The 15,298-nt window shown below is 49.2% G+C and overlaps 1 protein-coding gene across 2 annotated transcripts; it reads right to left on the reverse strand.

Annotated features, from left to right (window-relative positions):
- Nucleotides 1–927: 927 nt before the first annotated feature.
- kif17.L (kinesin family member 17 L homeolog) lies at nt 928–15,239 on the reverse strand. Of its 2 annotated transcripts, none has more exons than XM_018241865.2 (14): nt 14,829–15,239; nt 11,991–12,137; nt 11,802–11,903; nt 10,382–10,571; nt 9,815–10,264; nt 9,118–9,200; nt 8,421–8,568; nt 7,745–7,794; nt 7,350–7,471; nt 4,779–5,004; nt 4,341–4,599; nt 4,153–4,217; nt 3,814–3,931; nt 928–1,840 (listed from the first exon to the last, which is right to left on the reverse strand). In XM_018241865.2, the coding sequence occupies exons 1-14, from the start codon at nt 15,057–15,059 to the stop codon at nt 1,635–1,637; spliced, it is 2,397 nt and encodes a 798-aa protein (XP_018097354.1). In that variant the 5' UTR covers nt 15,060–15,239; the 3' UTR covers nt 928–1,634. The 2 variants fall into 2 exon arrangements, with proteins under 2 accessions (XP_018097354.1, XP_018097355.1); XM_018241866.2 differs by having other exon boundaries at nt 928–1,837; nt 14,829–15,237.
- Between the last annotated feature and the right edge of the window lie 59 nt (nt 15,240–15,298).

The following is a 15,298-nucleotide window of genomic DNA, read 5'->3' on the forward strand; positions in this document are numbered from 1 at the left end:
ATGTTAATGGAGTAATTACAGATGCTGTTTAATAAACTTGGCTGTGGCCTTTCTCCACACAAAACAAAGTGTTTATGTTTTATTTTACTAAGAACGGTTCCTTATGTTTAAATGTTCATGCCTACTGATCCCATGTATTATAAGGGATAATGTACCCCCTACTGTAAATGATAAGGATATTAGAAGTCACTGAGGGGTTGTTCTGTGACCATATAAAGGCACAAGGCTGAGTTATACAGGGAACTCTGAGTATCACTCATGTATTATAAGGGATAATGTACCCCCTGCTGTAAATGATAAGGATATTAGAAGTCACTGAGGGGTTGTTCTGTGACCATATAAAGGCACAAGGCTGCAGGCTGAGTTATACAGGGAACTCTGAGTATCACTCATGTATTATAAGGATAATGTACCCCCTACTGTAAATGATAAGGATATTAGAAGTCACTGAGGGGTTGTTCTGTGACCATATAAAGGCACAAGGCTGCAGGCTGAGTTATACAGGGAACTCTGAGTATCACTCATGTATTATAAGGGATAATGTACCCCCTACTGTAAATGATAAGGATATTAGAAGTCACTGAGGGGGTTCCAGGTTGTGCCTTTCTGCTACCCCCGTCTGAGAGTCAATATATGCTGTAGCACAGGGGGAGATTCAGAGGTGCATTTGGGTCAGAAGAGGAGACAGGAACGGCAGAAACAAAAAAACATGATGGGGGGGAGGAACATTTTTAAAGAAAAAGACAGAGAAGTGAAAGTTTCTCTGGGGAAGTGGGGGGGGGGTGAGACAAGATCTGAATTAGAGGAGATAGAAGACACAGGGGGGTGAAGGCTCATTTGGGACATCTCCAGACAAGTGGATAACAGGGTGCAGGGAGTTGGACACACAGATATTGCAGTACCACAGGGGGCAGAAAAGATCATGAATTTCTATTCAATACTGAGTTTTTATTGCTGATGTGATCATGTGACCTGACAGTTTGAGCACCAATCAGACTAACTGACCCATCACCCCTGTAACAGCCAATCAGAAGTCTGAAATGAGATTAGATCTTCCCATACACACGCACATCTGGTGGATCACCTGCAAATGAACAGCCAATCAGGCGCTAGTTCAGATGGATAATGCTCCTCCCACAAAGAGACCAATATGGAGAACAAGGGGGGTTCACTTGTGATACCTGTGCTCCAGGTAAATAGATATTGAGAGAGCGGCAGGTGAGGGAGGAGCACAGCCTTTTCAATGGAGGGGGGAGGTCTCTCACAGCCAATAAACCCCTCCCCTGACCAATTTGGCAGCCAATCCAGGATCCAGTTGTGCCGAGCTCAATGCAGCGTCTGATTTCAGGGGGGCCGCACACAAGGGGGTCCCTTCCATTTCACATTTAGTGGAACATAATTACTAATGTCTAATACTATTACATAATAATAATAACGATGATTTCCCTGCGGGGCCCGGGGCCCTTTCATTCACTACAAAAAGTGATGAGTTGCGGAATCTATTGGCAGGAGGGCCCCCAACAAACCCTGTGTCCAAGCTGCACCCCACGTATAAAAACCACTGGAAGATCCCGGCAGCCCCCCAAATGCAGCCGCAGAGAAGGAAGTGGGGGGCCGATGATGGCAGTGGGGGGTCAGAATGGCTCTGTGCCAGGAGACAACTTGTTCTTCTTGCGTCTGATTTTGGCAGAAGGAGTGGGGAGAGACTGCAGTCGATACGGGCGCAGGGGGGGCACATCTGTCCCACGAGGGGGGGAAACGGAGGTTGCGCTGGCACAGGAGACGGGCGCTGATGACACGAGGGGGGCATTACCCACAGGGGAGGAATTGTGCAGAGCTGCTGGGGGAACAACACACAGTGAGATTCATGGCTCCAGTGCAGGGGGGCTCCAACATTCCCATAAATCACCCCCCCCCATACATGATATTTACTAAATCTCTCTCTCTACTCCCTTCCCTGTATCAATATCAGTCTGTCTGTGTATCTATATCAGTCTGTCTGTCTGTCTGTGTATCTATATCAGTCTGTCTGTCTGTGTATCTATATCAGTCTGTCTGTCTGTGTATCAATATCAGTCTGTCTGTCTGTGTATCAATATCAGTCTGTGTCTGTGTATCTGTCTGTGTATCTATATCCATCTATATCAGTCTGTCTGTCTATCTACAGTATATCAGTCTGTCTGTGTATCTGTCTGTGTATCTATATCCATCTATAATCGGTCTGTCTATCTGTGTATCTATATCAGTCTGTCTATCTGTCTGTCTGTGTATCTATATCCATCCATGTGCCCTTGTTATTTCCCTGGGGTACAGGGCTCTGAGTGTAAGTGATTGGACGAGTCCCTTCTCAGATTGGTACAAACACACATACGGGTGACTGGGGTGCCCACACTTATAAAGACCAAAAAACAGTGGCGACTGATTGGAGACTGATAGTTACAAGTAACCACTTTTCACCACAAAGTAAATCAGTTCAGAAAGTGGTAACACAGAAAATGTCTTGTAAGTTAAAACTTAACTTTTACTATTGCTAAAAATATATATAAATATCCCTAGTAAATACAGCGTTAAGTACAGACCTGGTTACACCTTGGGCAGCATCTGATGACATACACTGTGAGCTTTTGTCCATTACGTGAAATGATCAATAGTAGACAAGGTGCATATATAAATATAAAGGTACTAGACAAGGTGCATATATAAATATAAAGGTACTAGACAAGGAGCATATATAAATATAAAGGTACTAGACAAGGGTCAAGATATTACTATGGTCCCCGGTCGCATATGATCATGATGTGTAACCTTCAGAACAGAGACACCGGCGAGAAGCAACGGGAACGCTTGCAACGTTGCTCTGACAACCGTGATGTTATTTGACCAATCCAGAAGTCACGCCCGAAACATCGCAAGAACTCGAGTTCTCAAATTAGCTACTTAAACTCAAAGATGAAACACGCTCGTTACTTATGCCCCTGACGAAGCCGAGTTCATCGGCGAAACGCGTAGGGCGGGCATAGGTGGACGATGGAGTGCCTAGCTCCCACACAGTCCCAACGTAGATAGGCAGGTTAAGCACGGGGGAAACTGCTTGGAAGGGAGCGAGCGGATTTTGTCTCCTGGTATTTGGAGGGTTAAATTGGCAATGAACAAGTAATGTCTCTCAGAGACCCCACCAATCCACCTGTTGTAAAACCATTTTTTAATGATATGTTATTTTTAAGGACAATTTCCAGCACTACCGACATGGTTGGTTAGTGGGTGTGTGTCCCAATGAGTGTGTTTTATTGGTTAACAATAGTAAAAGTTACGTTTTAACTTACAAGGCATTTTCTGTGTTACCGCTTTCTGAACTGGTTTGATTTGTGGTGAAAAGTGGTCACTTGTAACTATTAGGGATGCACCAAATCCACTATTTTGGATTCGGCCGAACCCCCGAATTCTTCACGAAAGATTTGGCCAAATACCGAACCAAATCCGAATCCTAATTAGCATATGCAAATTAGGGGTTGGAAGGAAAAACATTTTTTACTTCCTTGTTTTGTGACAAAAAGTCACGCGATTTCCCTCTCCGCCCCTAATTTGCATATGTAAATTAGGATTCGGATTCAGTTCCGCCGGACAGAAGGATTTGGCCGAATCCGAATCCTGCTGAAAAATGCCGAATCCCGAACCGAATCCTGGATTCGGTGCATCCCTAGTAACTATCAGTGTCCAATCAGTCGCCACTGTTTTTTGGTCTTTATTAGTGTTTTACATACAAGCTTGCAGTATAGTCAATATCAATTATTTTGTTTAGGTGCCCACACTTACCCAGACTCCTCATGGGGTCGGCACTCAGGATCTGACTGGCGCGTTTGGACCTGAAGTAGTTGCTGGCGATGTTCTCGCTGTCGCTTCGGCTGAGCATTAACCTGTAACGATCTTCTTCCTGTGAGAAGCAAATAAAAGCTCAACACCAAACGCTGTGGAACTAGAACTCCCATCAGCCTCTGTCAGACTGTTTAGGTCTCTGCAGCACATAATTACTTTCCCGGGGGGGAGGTTGAGTGACCCCTGGATTTTCAGAATTTCCTTGAGGCTTCCAGCGCCAACACAAACATAACAAGAGACCCCCCACCTTTATGATGAGAGGCAGAAGAGCTCACATACCATCTGGTGGTCCTCAGTCTCTGGCGCTGTCGCTCGCTTTGATTTAACCTGTGGGAGCCCAGGAGCTAAGGAGTCCGGAAGAGAAGAAAGTTTTGCTTCATTAGGGATGTGGGGCGAGATCTGATTGGCTGCTGATACACATACAGTCATGCAGGTAACAGCCAATGAGTGCTCAGTACAGGACTCACCTGAGGGCAGACTGGTTTTCTGCAAGACAAGTTCGGGCAGTTTCCACCTGTAAGAGTCCTCGTCCCACTGCGCCTCCCTCCGGATCCGGTCCAGGTTTCCATAGTTACAGTCTCTCCGTATGAGCGGCTGCACTTGATCAAGGATCTGATGCTGCAGAAGTAGTTCCATCTCCTGGCGGCGGATGGTGGCCAGATAATCGTTTCTCTCGCGCTCAAACTCAGACAGGAGGTCCTCGATTTCCGTCTCGGAGGCGCGAAGCTAAGGGGCGTGGAATGGAAAGGCTTATGTTACAGGGCTAGTGGCAGTAGGGTAAAGTAACCAATCAGCTGAGCTTTTGTTATAAAGACAAATAATCACACTATGAGCTGCTGCCAGGCAAGGAATGGGGTTGTTAGGAGAATATGGGGGGGTCCCATTGACCATTATATGGCTCTTACCTTCTTCTGGAACTTGTCAAGGAGCCGACTCTTGGCTTGCAGCTCATCCTGGATGGACTCGTAGACTCGCAGCAGGACCCGCTCATTGGCGTCTTCGTTCTGCAGTGCGTCCAGCAGCTCCTTCTTGCGTTCGTCTGCGTATTTCTTCCTGCGCTTGCGCTTCTCCTTCAGGTCCTTGTTCTCCGCTTGTTCCCCCCCCACCACCTGCTGCTCCAGCATCTGCAGCCTGAAACATTGGGGGCATCACATGTCAGGGGGCGCTGGGCACACACACTGGCACAATGGGAAGCTTTATTGCTGGTACATACTGGTACCACAAACACTTGCCCCTTATTCATATGGGCCAGGGGTGATAAATTACTGATGATATTGCCCAGAGCAACCAATCAGCAATTAGATTTCAACAGTTCAACAAAAGCAAAGATCTGATTGGTTGTTATGAGCAACATCACCGGTAGTGTTCCAGTAGATGAACAGCTTGTGGGCATTCTCATGTACAAACCAGTAGCTGCCACGACTTGCAAAGAACTATAGAGCCTTGTACCTACTCCCTGCCTATGTATTCTCTACCTGTACCTACTCCCTGCCTCTGTATTCTCTACCTGTACCTACTCGCTGCCTATGTATTCTCTACCTGTAACTACTCCCTGCCTCTGTATTCTCTACCTGTACCTACTCCCTGCCTCTGTATTCTCTACCTGTACCTACTCCCTGCCTATGTATTCTCTACCTGTACCTACTCCTGCCTATGTATTCTCTACCTGTACCTACTCCCTGCCTATGTATTCTCTACCTGTAACTACTCCCTGCCTCTGTATTCTCTACCTGTACCTACTCGCTGCCTCTGTATTCTCTACCTGTACCTACTCCCTGCCTATGTATTCTCTACCTGTACCTACTCCCTGCCTATGTATTCTCTACCTGTAACTACTCCCTGCCTCTGTATTCTCTACCTGTACCTACTCGCTGCCTATGTATTCTCTACCTGTACCTACTCCCTGCCTATGTATTCTCTACCTGTACCTACTCCCTGCCTATGTATTCTCTACCTGTAACTACTCCCTGCCTCTGTATTCTCTACCTGTACCTACTCGCTGCCTCTGTATTCTCTACCTGTACCTACTCGCTGCCTCTGTATTCTCTACCTGTACCTACTCCTGCCTATGTATTCTCTACCTGTACCTACTCCCTGCCTATGTATTCTCTACCTGTACCTACTCGCTGCCTCTGTATTCTCTACCTGTACCTACTCGCTGCCTCTGTATTCTCTACCTGTACCTACTCCCTGCCTCTGTATTCTCTACCTGTACCTACTCCCTGCCTATATTTCTCTACCTGTACCTACTCGCTGCCTATGTATTCTCTACCTGTACCTACTCCCTGCCTATCTATTCTCTACCTGTACCTACTCCCTGCCTCTGTATTCTCTACCTGTACCTACTCCCTGCCTATATTTCTCTACCTGTACCTACTCCCTGCCTATGTATTCTCTACCTGTACCTACTCCCTGCCTATGTATTCTCTACCTGTACCTACTCCCTGCCTCTGTATTCTCTACCTGTACCTACTCCCTGCCTATGTATTCTCAACCTGTACCTACTCGCTGCCTATCTATTCTCTACCTGTACCTACTCCCTGCCTATGTATTCTCTACCTGTAACTACTCCCTGCCTCTGTATTCTCTACCTGTACCTACTCGCTGCCTCTGTATTCTCTACCTGTACCTACTCGCTGCCTCTGTATTCTCTACCTGTACCTACTCCCTGCCTCTGTATTCTCTACCTGTACCTACTCCCTGCCTCTGTATTCTCTACCTGTACCTACTCCCTGCCTATGTATTCTCTACCTGTACCTACTCGCTGCCTATCTATTCTCTACCTGTACCTACTCCCTGCCTATGTATTCTCTACCTGTACCTACTCGCTGCCTCTGTATTCTCTACCTGTACCTACTCGCTGCCTCTGTATTCTCTACCTGTACCTACTCGCTGCCTCTCTATTCTCTACCTGTACCTACTCCCTGCCTATATTTCTCTACCTGTACCTACTCCCTGCCTATGTATTCTCTACCTGTACCTACTCCCTGCCTCTGTATTCTCTACCTGTACCTACTCCCTGCCTATGTATTCTCTACCTGTACCTACTCGCTGCCTCTGTATTCTCTACCTGTACCTACTCCCTGCCTATATTTCTCTACCTGTACCTACTCGCTGCCTCTGTATTCTCTACCTGTACCTACTCCCTGCCTATATTTCTCTACCTGTACCTACTCGCTGCCTCTGTATTCTCTACCTGTACCTACTCCCTGCCTATGTATTCTCTACCTGTACCTACTCCCTGCCTATGTATTCTCTACCTGTACCTACTCGCTGCCTTTGTATTCTCTACCTGTACCTACTCCCTGCCTATGTATTATGTACAGGGTTCCATTGCCGAAGACGCTTGCGCTAGGGATTGCACATGGGCCCTAAGGGGCACCCCTTGGCAGTTGGTAATGACCCCCCGCTGTTGGACTATATAGCACAGTGGGAGGAGGGTACAGACATATAACACACAGCAACTTGTTGCTTACCTGGCGAGTACATTCTGAGGAGTGACATTTCGGGGGGGCTCCTCAGCAGGAAGGGTGGGTGCAAGATGCGTCTCTGCAGTGTCTCTGCTAATGTTATTGAGGTGCTGCTTTGAGGGCTCGATCTATAGTGAAAGTGGAACAGACAATACGGGGAGTGTGTGGAGCTCAGAGATTTCAATTCTCCTCTACATCCTAATGACAAAGTGTCAGATTCTTCTGAATAGATATGGTGGTTAATGAACAATATAGTTACATATAGAAACCAGCCACGCAGCTCTGATTCTCTGTACTTCCTGCTCCAGGGCTGCTCTCCTCCACATGGTCACATGGAGTAAATAAATTAGCGAAGGTGAAAGGCAAATATAAAGAGCTTTTATTTCTTCCTCTCAATATACCTGGTCCGACTGTGAATCCCCCGGAGCCTCATTGTCTGGAACTTCTGTTTCTGATGTTAAAGACAAAAATATTTTCCTTTCAGTGACACGCTGACCAATAACAAATACAGGGCTCATTACAACAAGGGTCCTTCAAGTCCTTCCCTCCCCTACAAGCACTATGTGAGCCAAATCCCAGCCCTTGTGGCCCATACACAGAGCACTCGGGCCTGTAGCATTGGCAGGTATATGACCTGAATTGGGCACAAGTTAGTCCTGTATTTAATGAGTCCATATACAGACCCACTCCTTGCAGATAGTGCCCTGGCTGGTACCATACATGCAGCACAATCTCCTGCATTATATCCGGCCTGTAGGCTGAATCCCACTCAGCACTAAATCACTCACTGGAGATCTATGGAGATAGGGTACGCATGCGCCCCCCTGGTGGGGTACATAAGGCATTGCAGGTGAAATCACCACCCATGTTTTGCCCACTAGTAAATCCGTATGGCAGAAGAAGTAATGACAACAGTGGGCTTCCCAGATGGGACTTGGGCTGAAGCGGATCAGGGCTGAACCATTGCTGTAGAACTATAGAGCAGGGAAGGAAGCAGTAGTGGGGGAGTAGGACACATTTGCACCAGTGCAGGTCAGAGCAACGCCATATTCTGCCCCATCCATAGACCATTAATACCTGATCTCTTCCTCAGATCCTGCTCCATGCTCGCCAGCTGCACATCATACGTGTTCCTCAGGTCACTGATGTCCTTCTCCAGCCGAACCCGTGACTTCTGCTCCGCCTCGTAATCCGCAAGAAGCTGAGCAAATTTCTCCTCGTATTCCTGAACAGGGGGGATCACAAACATGGATTAGAGGGGGAGCAGAATTGGAAGATTGGGTACCAGAGAGGTAGTTACTAAAGCAGCAGCGCCCACAGTACATTGCATGCATGCAGGTGGCTACAGGGAACCTTGCCCTGCCTAGTCCAGTATGCAGCTCCCAGTAGCCACCTGTATGCATGCAAAGCACTGTGGGTGCAGGGAGCCTAGTCCATTATGCAGTGGCCAGCAGGGGGTAAAGCTCAGTGCAGCACAGGTAGCCCATGAGGAGAGTGCGGGTGATACTGACCACTCCTGTGACCGACACGTGGATTTCATGTAAGGGCCCAGCACACACAGCACAAGCACTGGGTGACAATATCCCTGGTTCAGCCCACGTCCAACGTTACAACTGCCCAATAAGGAACAACATTGCTGTGAGAACTTTATTGGAATGGGGGGGACCCAGTGTGACAAACAGACCGTTGTGAGTTGCAGCCAACAATACTTTATGTAGAATGGCTGAACGTTAACTGGGGGGAGAGACTGCCCACCCACACTGGGTACAATTACCTGCCGGATGAGACGCTTCTCCACCTCCATGTCACTTTCAGAACCGCCCACCTGTGCCTTGAGTGCTGCAAACATATCCAGTCCTGAGAGATAAGAGACAGATCCAAGTAAATCACAGGCTCAGCAAGTGGGAACAGTCATTTTTAGAACAGAGCTCTGATTCTCTGTACTTCCTGCTCCTGGGCTGTTCTCTTTCCCATGGTCAGACAGGAACCTCCCCCTGGGTAAGTGAATCCAATCTCCCCCAGTACTTACCCAGGTACAGAGCTCTGATTCTCTGTACTTCCTGCTCCTGGGCTGTTCTCTTTCCCATGGTCAGACAGGAACCTCCCCCTGGGTAAGTGAATCCAATCTCCCCCAGTACTTACCCAGGTACAGAGCTCTGATTCTCTGTACTTCCTGCTCCTGGGCTGTTCTCTTTCCCATGGTCAGACAGGAACCTCCCCCTGGGTAAGTGAATCCAATCTCCCCCAGTACTTACCCAGGTACAGAGCTCTGATTCTCTGTACTTCCTGCTAATGGGCTGCTCTCTTTCCCATGGTCAGACTGGGGGCTTTTCCCTGATAGAAAGGGCTGATTGGGGTTGTGCAGTTGCACTGGAGATAGTGGAGTATTTGGAGCAGGAGCGAGTTCCCTGTTAAAGTGCAGCACATAAGGAACACAAGCAGTTCCCTGTTGGTAGGTTGTTGGTAGGTACCTGGCATCTCTCTGACCCCATTCTCCAGTAACAAGGTCTTGAGCTTCTTGATCTCGTCCTGGTACTCTCTCAGCAGGGCATCCTTGGGGTCCTCATTGATCCGTGGCTTGTTCCTGATGTTCTTGGCACGGTTGGCATAGCGCAGGGTGCTGAGGCTCTCGTCGTAGTTATTGTCGGCAGGGGAGAGACAGGCCACCATGAGGGTCTTGGTATTGCCCCCCAGGGAGTCCTGCAGCAGGCGGGTCAGTTTGGAGTCCCTGTAGGGAATGTGCTTGGATTTTCCGTCCACTAGAGCCGAGATGACGTTGCCCAGGGCGGAGAGGGAGAGGTTAATTTTAGTTGCCTCCTTAAGTCGCTCCCCCGTGGCCCCCGTTTTAGCCTGTCTCTCACTGCCAGCCAGATCCACCAGATTCAACTTCCCTGCCCTCAGGTGATCCTCCCCACTGTCATCTGCACAGACACAGGGTCACATGTCACCTCACTGACACCACAGACCCCCCATTAGATCCCCCCAATAGATCCCCCACCCATCAGCCCATTAATAGCCCTGTTGGCCCCCCATTGTACCAGTGGAGCAGATTTCAATGGTGATGGTGAAGATGGAGTGTGAGCGAGAGGAGTCGCTGTTCATGAGGGTGCTCCCCACTGAGCGGTTCCCCCAGCCGATCTCCATGATCTTCTCACATTCCGTCACGCTGTGCACCGTGTGTAGCGACAGGTCCCGCACGTACACCCCCCGCTCTGGGTGCTCCTTCAGCTGCAACGGGACAAACACAGTGGGTGGGTGTGAGGCCTAGTGGCTTATGGGTGGGGGGCACCCTGTATCCTGGGGCACAATGGGGAGGGTGGGCAGCTGTAGCCTCGGGGGAAGGAGGGACAATTCAGTATATTTAGTGTGTGTATAACAGGGGGGCTCAGTATATGGATGAGAACGTTGGGCATGACCGTGCAGTCACACACATATATATATACATATACAGTCAGTGATTATTACTGGGGTCACTGATTCTGCCTGCACACCCCATGTAATATTACACATGCCCCGCCTCTTCCCCCCCAGCGTCTTTGTATTATTATTACAGCCCAAACCCCACAATCCCATTGGCTGTGAGCAGAGGCAGGAGGTGACAATTGGGAGTCCTGTGTTTGTTACTATAGCAACTGACAGGCATCCCCTGCAACTCACTCCCTGTAACCCTGGAAACCCCCTCACACAATGAATAAGTAGGAGGGGCATCTCCCACCCGCCCCTTCCCTCGGGCAATGCTGTTAAATGCTCCCAGCCAGGGGCCCCGCGGGGCCAGGGATATACAGGGGTCCATACCATTGCTGGGAACATAAAATCAGCCACAGTACAGGCAGGTATTGGGGGCTCTACCCCATCTAAAGTATTAACTCTGAGCTGAAAATCACCTGCACCCCCAGCAGCTTCACACGGGGACTCCTATATAAACTCCCAGAACCTTCATCTCACCCCACAGTAAGAAGGGGAGGAGCCAGTTGGCTGCTGTGGGCTGGACTTTATTTCTCTCAGCCAATAGCAGATTAAAGGGGTTAATATGAATAATATACAAAGAGATATTCATATTTTAATTTTTTTTTTATTTGTGTTTTTTGACTTATTTAGCTTTTTATTCAGCAGCTCTCCTGTTTGTCATTTCAGTCTCTGGTTGCTAGGGTCCAAATTTCCCTAGCAACCATGCACTGATTTGAATAAGAGACTGGAATATGAATAGGAGAGGCCTGAATAGAAAGATGAGGAATGAAAAGTAACAATAACAATACATTTGTAGCCTTACAGAGTATTTTAGATGGGGTCAGTGACCCCCTTATTTCAATTGAAGGGCAAGTACACCTGTCATTAGGGAAGGATTGTATTAGCCAATTTGCAGCAACCAACAGCAATCACTCCCACCTGCAGCTCTACTGCCTAAGGCTACAGAGAATTCTGGGAGTTGTAGTTAAACATCCCCAATCACTCCGGTACCTCAAGCTTTTGTTTTGGGTCGACCCCCAGCAAATCCCTGATCTCCTCGTTGTAGATCTCCAGGTAGGAGGCTCTGACCAGGAACTTCGTCTTCTCAGCGCACTGGAACCAGAGAGAGACGTCAGATTTGCCCCGGGATTCCCTGCACCCCAATCCCACAGGAACATACGGACCCCCATATCAGCTCACCTGAATACTCTCAAATATGTGCTCAAATGCCCGGGGGATGATGCCCCTCTGGGAAGGCGGATCTGGGACTCCCTGCATGCTGAATGACTTGCCACTGCCCGTCTGTCCATAAGCAAAGATGGTTCCATTGTAGCCCTCAGTCACCCCCTGAAACACAAACACATGTGAGAGAACCCCAACATTCCACTCATTCACTGCCCCTCCCCCCACGATCAAACCCAGGGACACACCCCTTTCACTTACCCAAAATTCCACTATTCTACCCATGGGAAAGAGAACAGCCCAGGAGCAGGAAGTACAGAGAATCAGAGCTCTGTACCTGGGTAAGTACTGGGGGAGATTGGATTCACTTACCCAGGGGGAGGTTCCTGTCTGACCATGGGAAAGAGAACAGCCCAGGAGCAGGAAGTACAGAGAATCAGAGCTCTGTACCTGGGTAAGTACTGGGGGAGATTCACTTACCCAGCGGGAGGTTCCTGTCTGACCATGGGAAAGAGAACAGCCCAGGAGCAGGAAGTACAGAGAATCAGAGCTCTGTACCTGGGTAAGTACTGGGGGAGATTGGATTCACTTACCCAGGGGGAGGTTCCTGTCTGACCATGGGAAAGAGAACAGCCCAGGAGCAGGAAGTACAGAGAATCAGAGCTCTGTACCTGGGTAAGTACTGGGGGAGATTGGATTCACTTACCCAGGGGAGGTTCCTGTCTGACCATGGGAAAGAGAACAGCCCAGGAGCAGGAAGTACAGAGAATCAGAGCTCTGTACCTGGGTAAGTACTGGGGGAGATTGGATTCACTTACCCAGGGGAGGTTCCTGTCTGACCATGGGAAAGAGAACAGCCCAGGAGCAGGAAGTACAGAGAATCAGAGCTCTGTACCTGGGTAAGTACTGGGGGAGATTGTATTCACTTACCATGGGGGAGGTTCCTGTCTGACCATGGGAAAGAGAACAGCCCAGGATCAGGAAGTACAGAGAATCAGAGCTCTGTATCTGGGTAAGTACTGGGGGAGATTGGATTCACTTACCCAGGGGGAGGTTCCTGTCTGACCATGGGAAAGAGAACAGCCCAGGAGCAGGAAGTACAGAGAATCAGAGCTCTGTACCTGGGTAAGTACTGGGGGAGATTGGATTCACTTACCCAGGGAGAAGTTCCTGTCTGACCATGGGAAAGAGAGCAGCCCAGGAGCAGGAAGTACAGAGAATCAGAGCTCTGTACCTGGGTAAGTACTGGGGGAGATTGGATTCACTTACCCAGGGGGAGGTTCCTGTCTGACCATGGGAAAGAGAACAGCCCAGGAGCAGGAAGTACAGAGAATCAGAGCTCTGTACCTGGGTAAGTACTGGGGGAGATTGGATTCACTTTCCCAGGGGGAGGTTCCTGTCTGACCATGGGAAAGAGAACAGCCCAGGAGCAGGAAGTACAGAGAATCAGAGCTCTGTACCTGGGTAAGTACTGGGGGAGATTGGATTCACTTACCCAGGGGGAGGTTCCTGTCTGACCATGGGAAAGAGAACAGCCCAGGAGCAGGAAGTACACAGAATCAGAGCTCTGTACATGGGTAAGTACTGGGGGAGATTGGATTCACTTACCCAGGGGGGGGTTCCTGTCTGACCATGGGAAAGAGAACAGCCCAAGAGCAGGCAGTACAGAGAATCAGAGCTCTGTACCTGGGTAAGTACTGGGGGAGATTGGATTCACTTACCCAGGGGGAGGTTCCTGTCTGACCATGGGAAAGAGAACAGCCCAGGAGCAGGAAGTACAGAGAATTAGAGCTCTGTACATGGGTAAGTACTGGGGAGATTGGATTCACTTACCCAGGGGGGGTTCCTGTCTGACCATGGGAAAGAGAACAGCCCAAGAGCAGGCAGTACAGAGAATCAGAGCTCTGTACCTGGGTAAGTACTGGGGGAGATTGGATTCACTTACCCAGGGGGAGGTTCCTGTCTGACCATGGGAAAGAGAACAGCCCAGGAGCAGGAAGTACAGAGAATCAGAGCTCTGTACCTGGGTAAGTACTGGGGGAGATTGGATTCACTTACCCAGGGGGAGGTTCCTGTCTGACCATGGGAAAGAGAACAGCCCAGGAGCAGGAAGTACAGAGAATCAGAGCTCTGTACATGGGTAAGTACTGGGGGAGATTGGATTCACTTACCCAGGGGGAGGTTCCTGTCTGACCATGGGAAAGAGAACAGCCCAGGAGCAGGAAGTACAGAGAATCAGAGCTCTGTACATGGGTAAGTACTGGGGGAGATTGGATTCACTTACCCAGGGGGGGGTTCCTGTCTGACCATGGGAAAGAGAACAGCCCAAGAGCAGGCAGTACAGAGAATCAGAGCTCTGTACCTGGGTAAGTACTGGGGGAGATTGGATTCACTTACCCAGGGGGAGGTTCCTGTCTGACCATGGGAAAGAGAACAGCCCAGGAGCAGGAAGTACAGAGAATCAGAGCTCTGTACATGGGTAAGTACTGGGGGAGATTGGATTCACTTACCCAGGGGGAGGTTCCTGTCTGACCATGGGAAAGAGAACAGCCCAGGAGCAGGAAGTACAGAGAATCAGAGCTCTGTACCTGGGTAAGTACTGGGGGAGATTGGATTCACTTACCCAGGGGGAGGTTCCTGTCTGACCATGGGAAAGAGAACAGCCCAGGAGCAGGAAGTACAGAGAATCAGAGCTCTGTACCTGGGTAAGTACTGGGGGAGATTGGATTCACTTACCCAGGGGGAGGTTCCTGTCTGACCATGGGAAAGAGAACAGCCCAGGAGCAGGAAGTAGATAAGAGAGCAGTAGCTAAGGGGAGGAGACAATGTAGGACACACAGAGGCTACAGGACTCACCTCCACTAAGGGATAGGCGATCTGATTGTAGATGATCTCAGTACAATGCTCAGTATAATAAGCTCCATCGAAGGTGAATTGTTTGGGGGTCTGCTCGCCCCCCTGAGGTTTGCTGATAAAACACTGGCCCCGGGTACTGTCCATAGAGATGACAGACTGACACTTGAGCTGCAGCTCCCGGGGATTCATTGGGCGACATCTCACCAGAACCTTCACACACTCACTGGCCATCACTGAACTGAGAGTCACAGGGACATTGTGTGTCTAATGCGCATGTGCAGCTCCGGCCTCAGTCTCTGTATTAATATCAGTGTCAGTATATTAGTATTAATGTCAGTATATTAGTATTAATGTCAGAGTCTCTGCTGGAAGTAACGGCACCGGCTATTTCTGTCTCTCCCCTCAGGTCTCTCACTCCCCCGGATGTATCTGTGTCTCTCTCCCCCGCACAGCGTGCCCTGTTACCTAGC

Source organism: Xenopus laevis, chromosome 7L (genome assembly GCF_017654675.1).
Source record: "Xenopus laevis strain J_2021 chromosome 7L, Xenopus_laevis_v10.1, whole genome shotgun sequence".
Classification (NCBI taxonomy): Eukaryota; Metazoa; Chordata; class Amphibia; order Anura; family Pipidae; genus Xenopus; species Xenopus laevis.

Bases quoted from the DNA above. Each gene is read 5' to 3' on its own strand.
- kif17.L (XM_018241865.2), bottom strand. From the start codon at position 15,059: ATGGCCAGTGAGTGTGTGAAGGTTCTGGTGAGATGTCGCCCAATGAAT. The intron at 12,138-14,828 runs GTGAGTCCTGTA...TTTGTGTTTCAG, and splicing joins TCGCCTATCCCTTAGTGGAG to GGGGTGACTGAGGGCTACAA. The intron at 7,472-7,744 runs GTATATTGAGAG...CTTTCACTATAG, and splicing joins GGGATTCACAGTCGGACCAG to ATCGAGCCCTCAAAGCAGCA.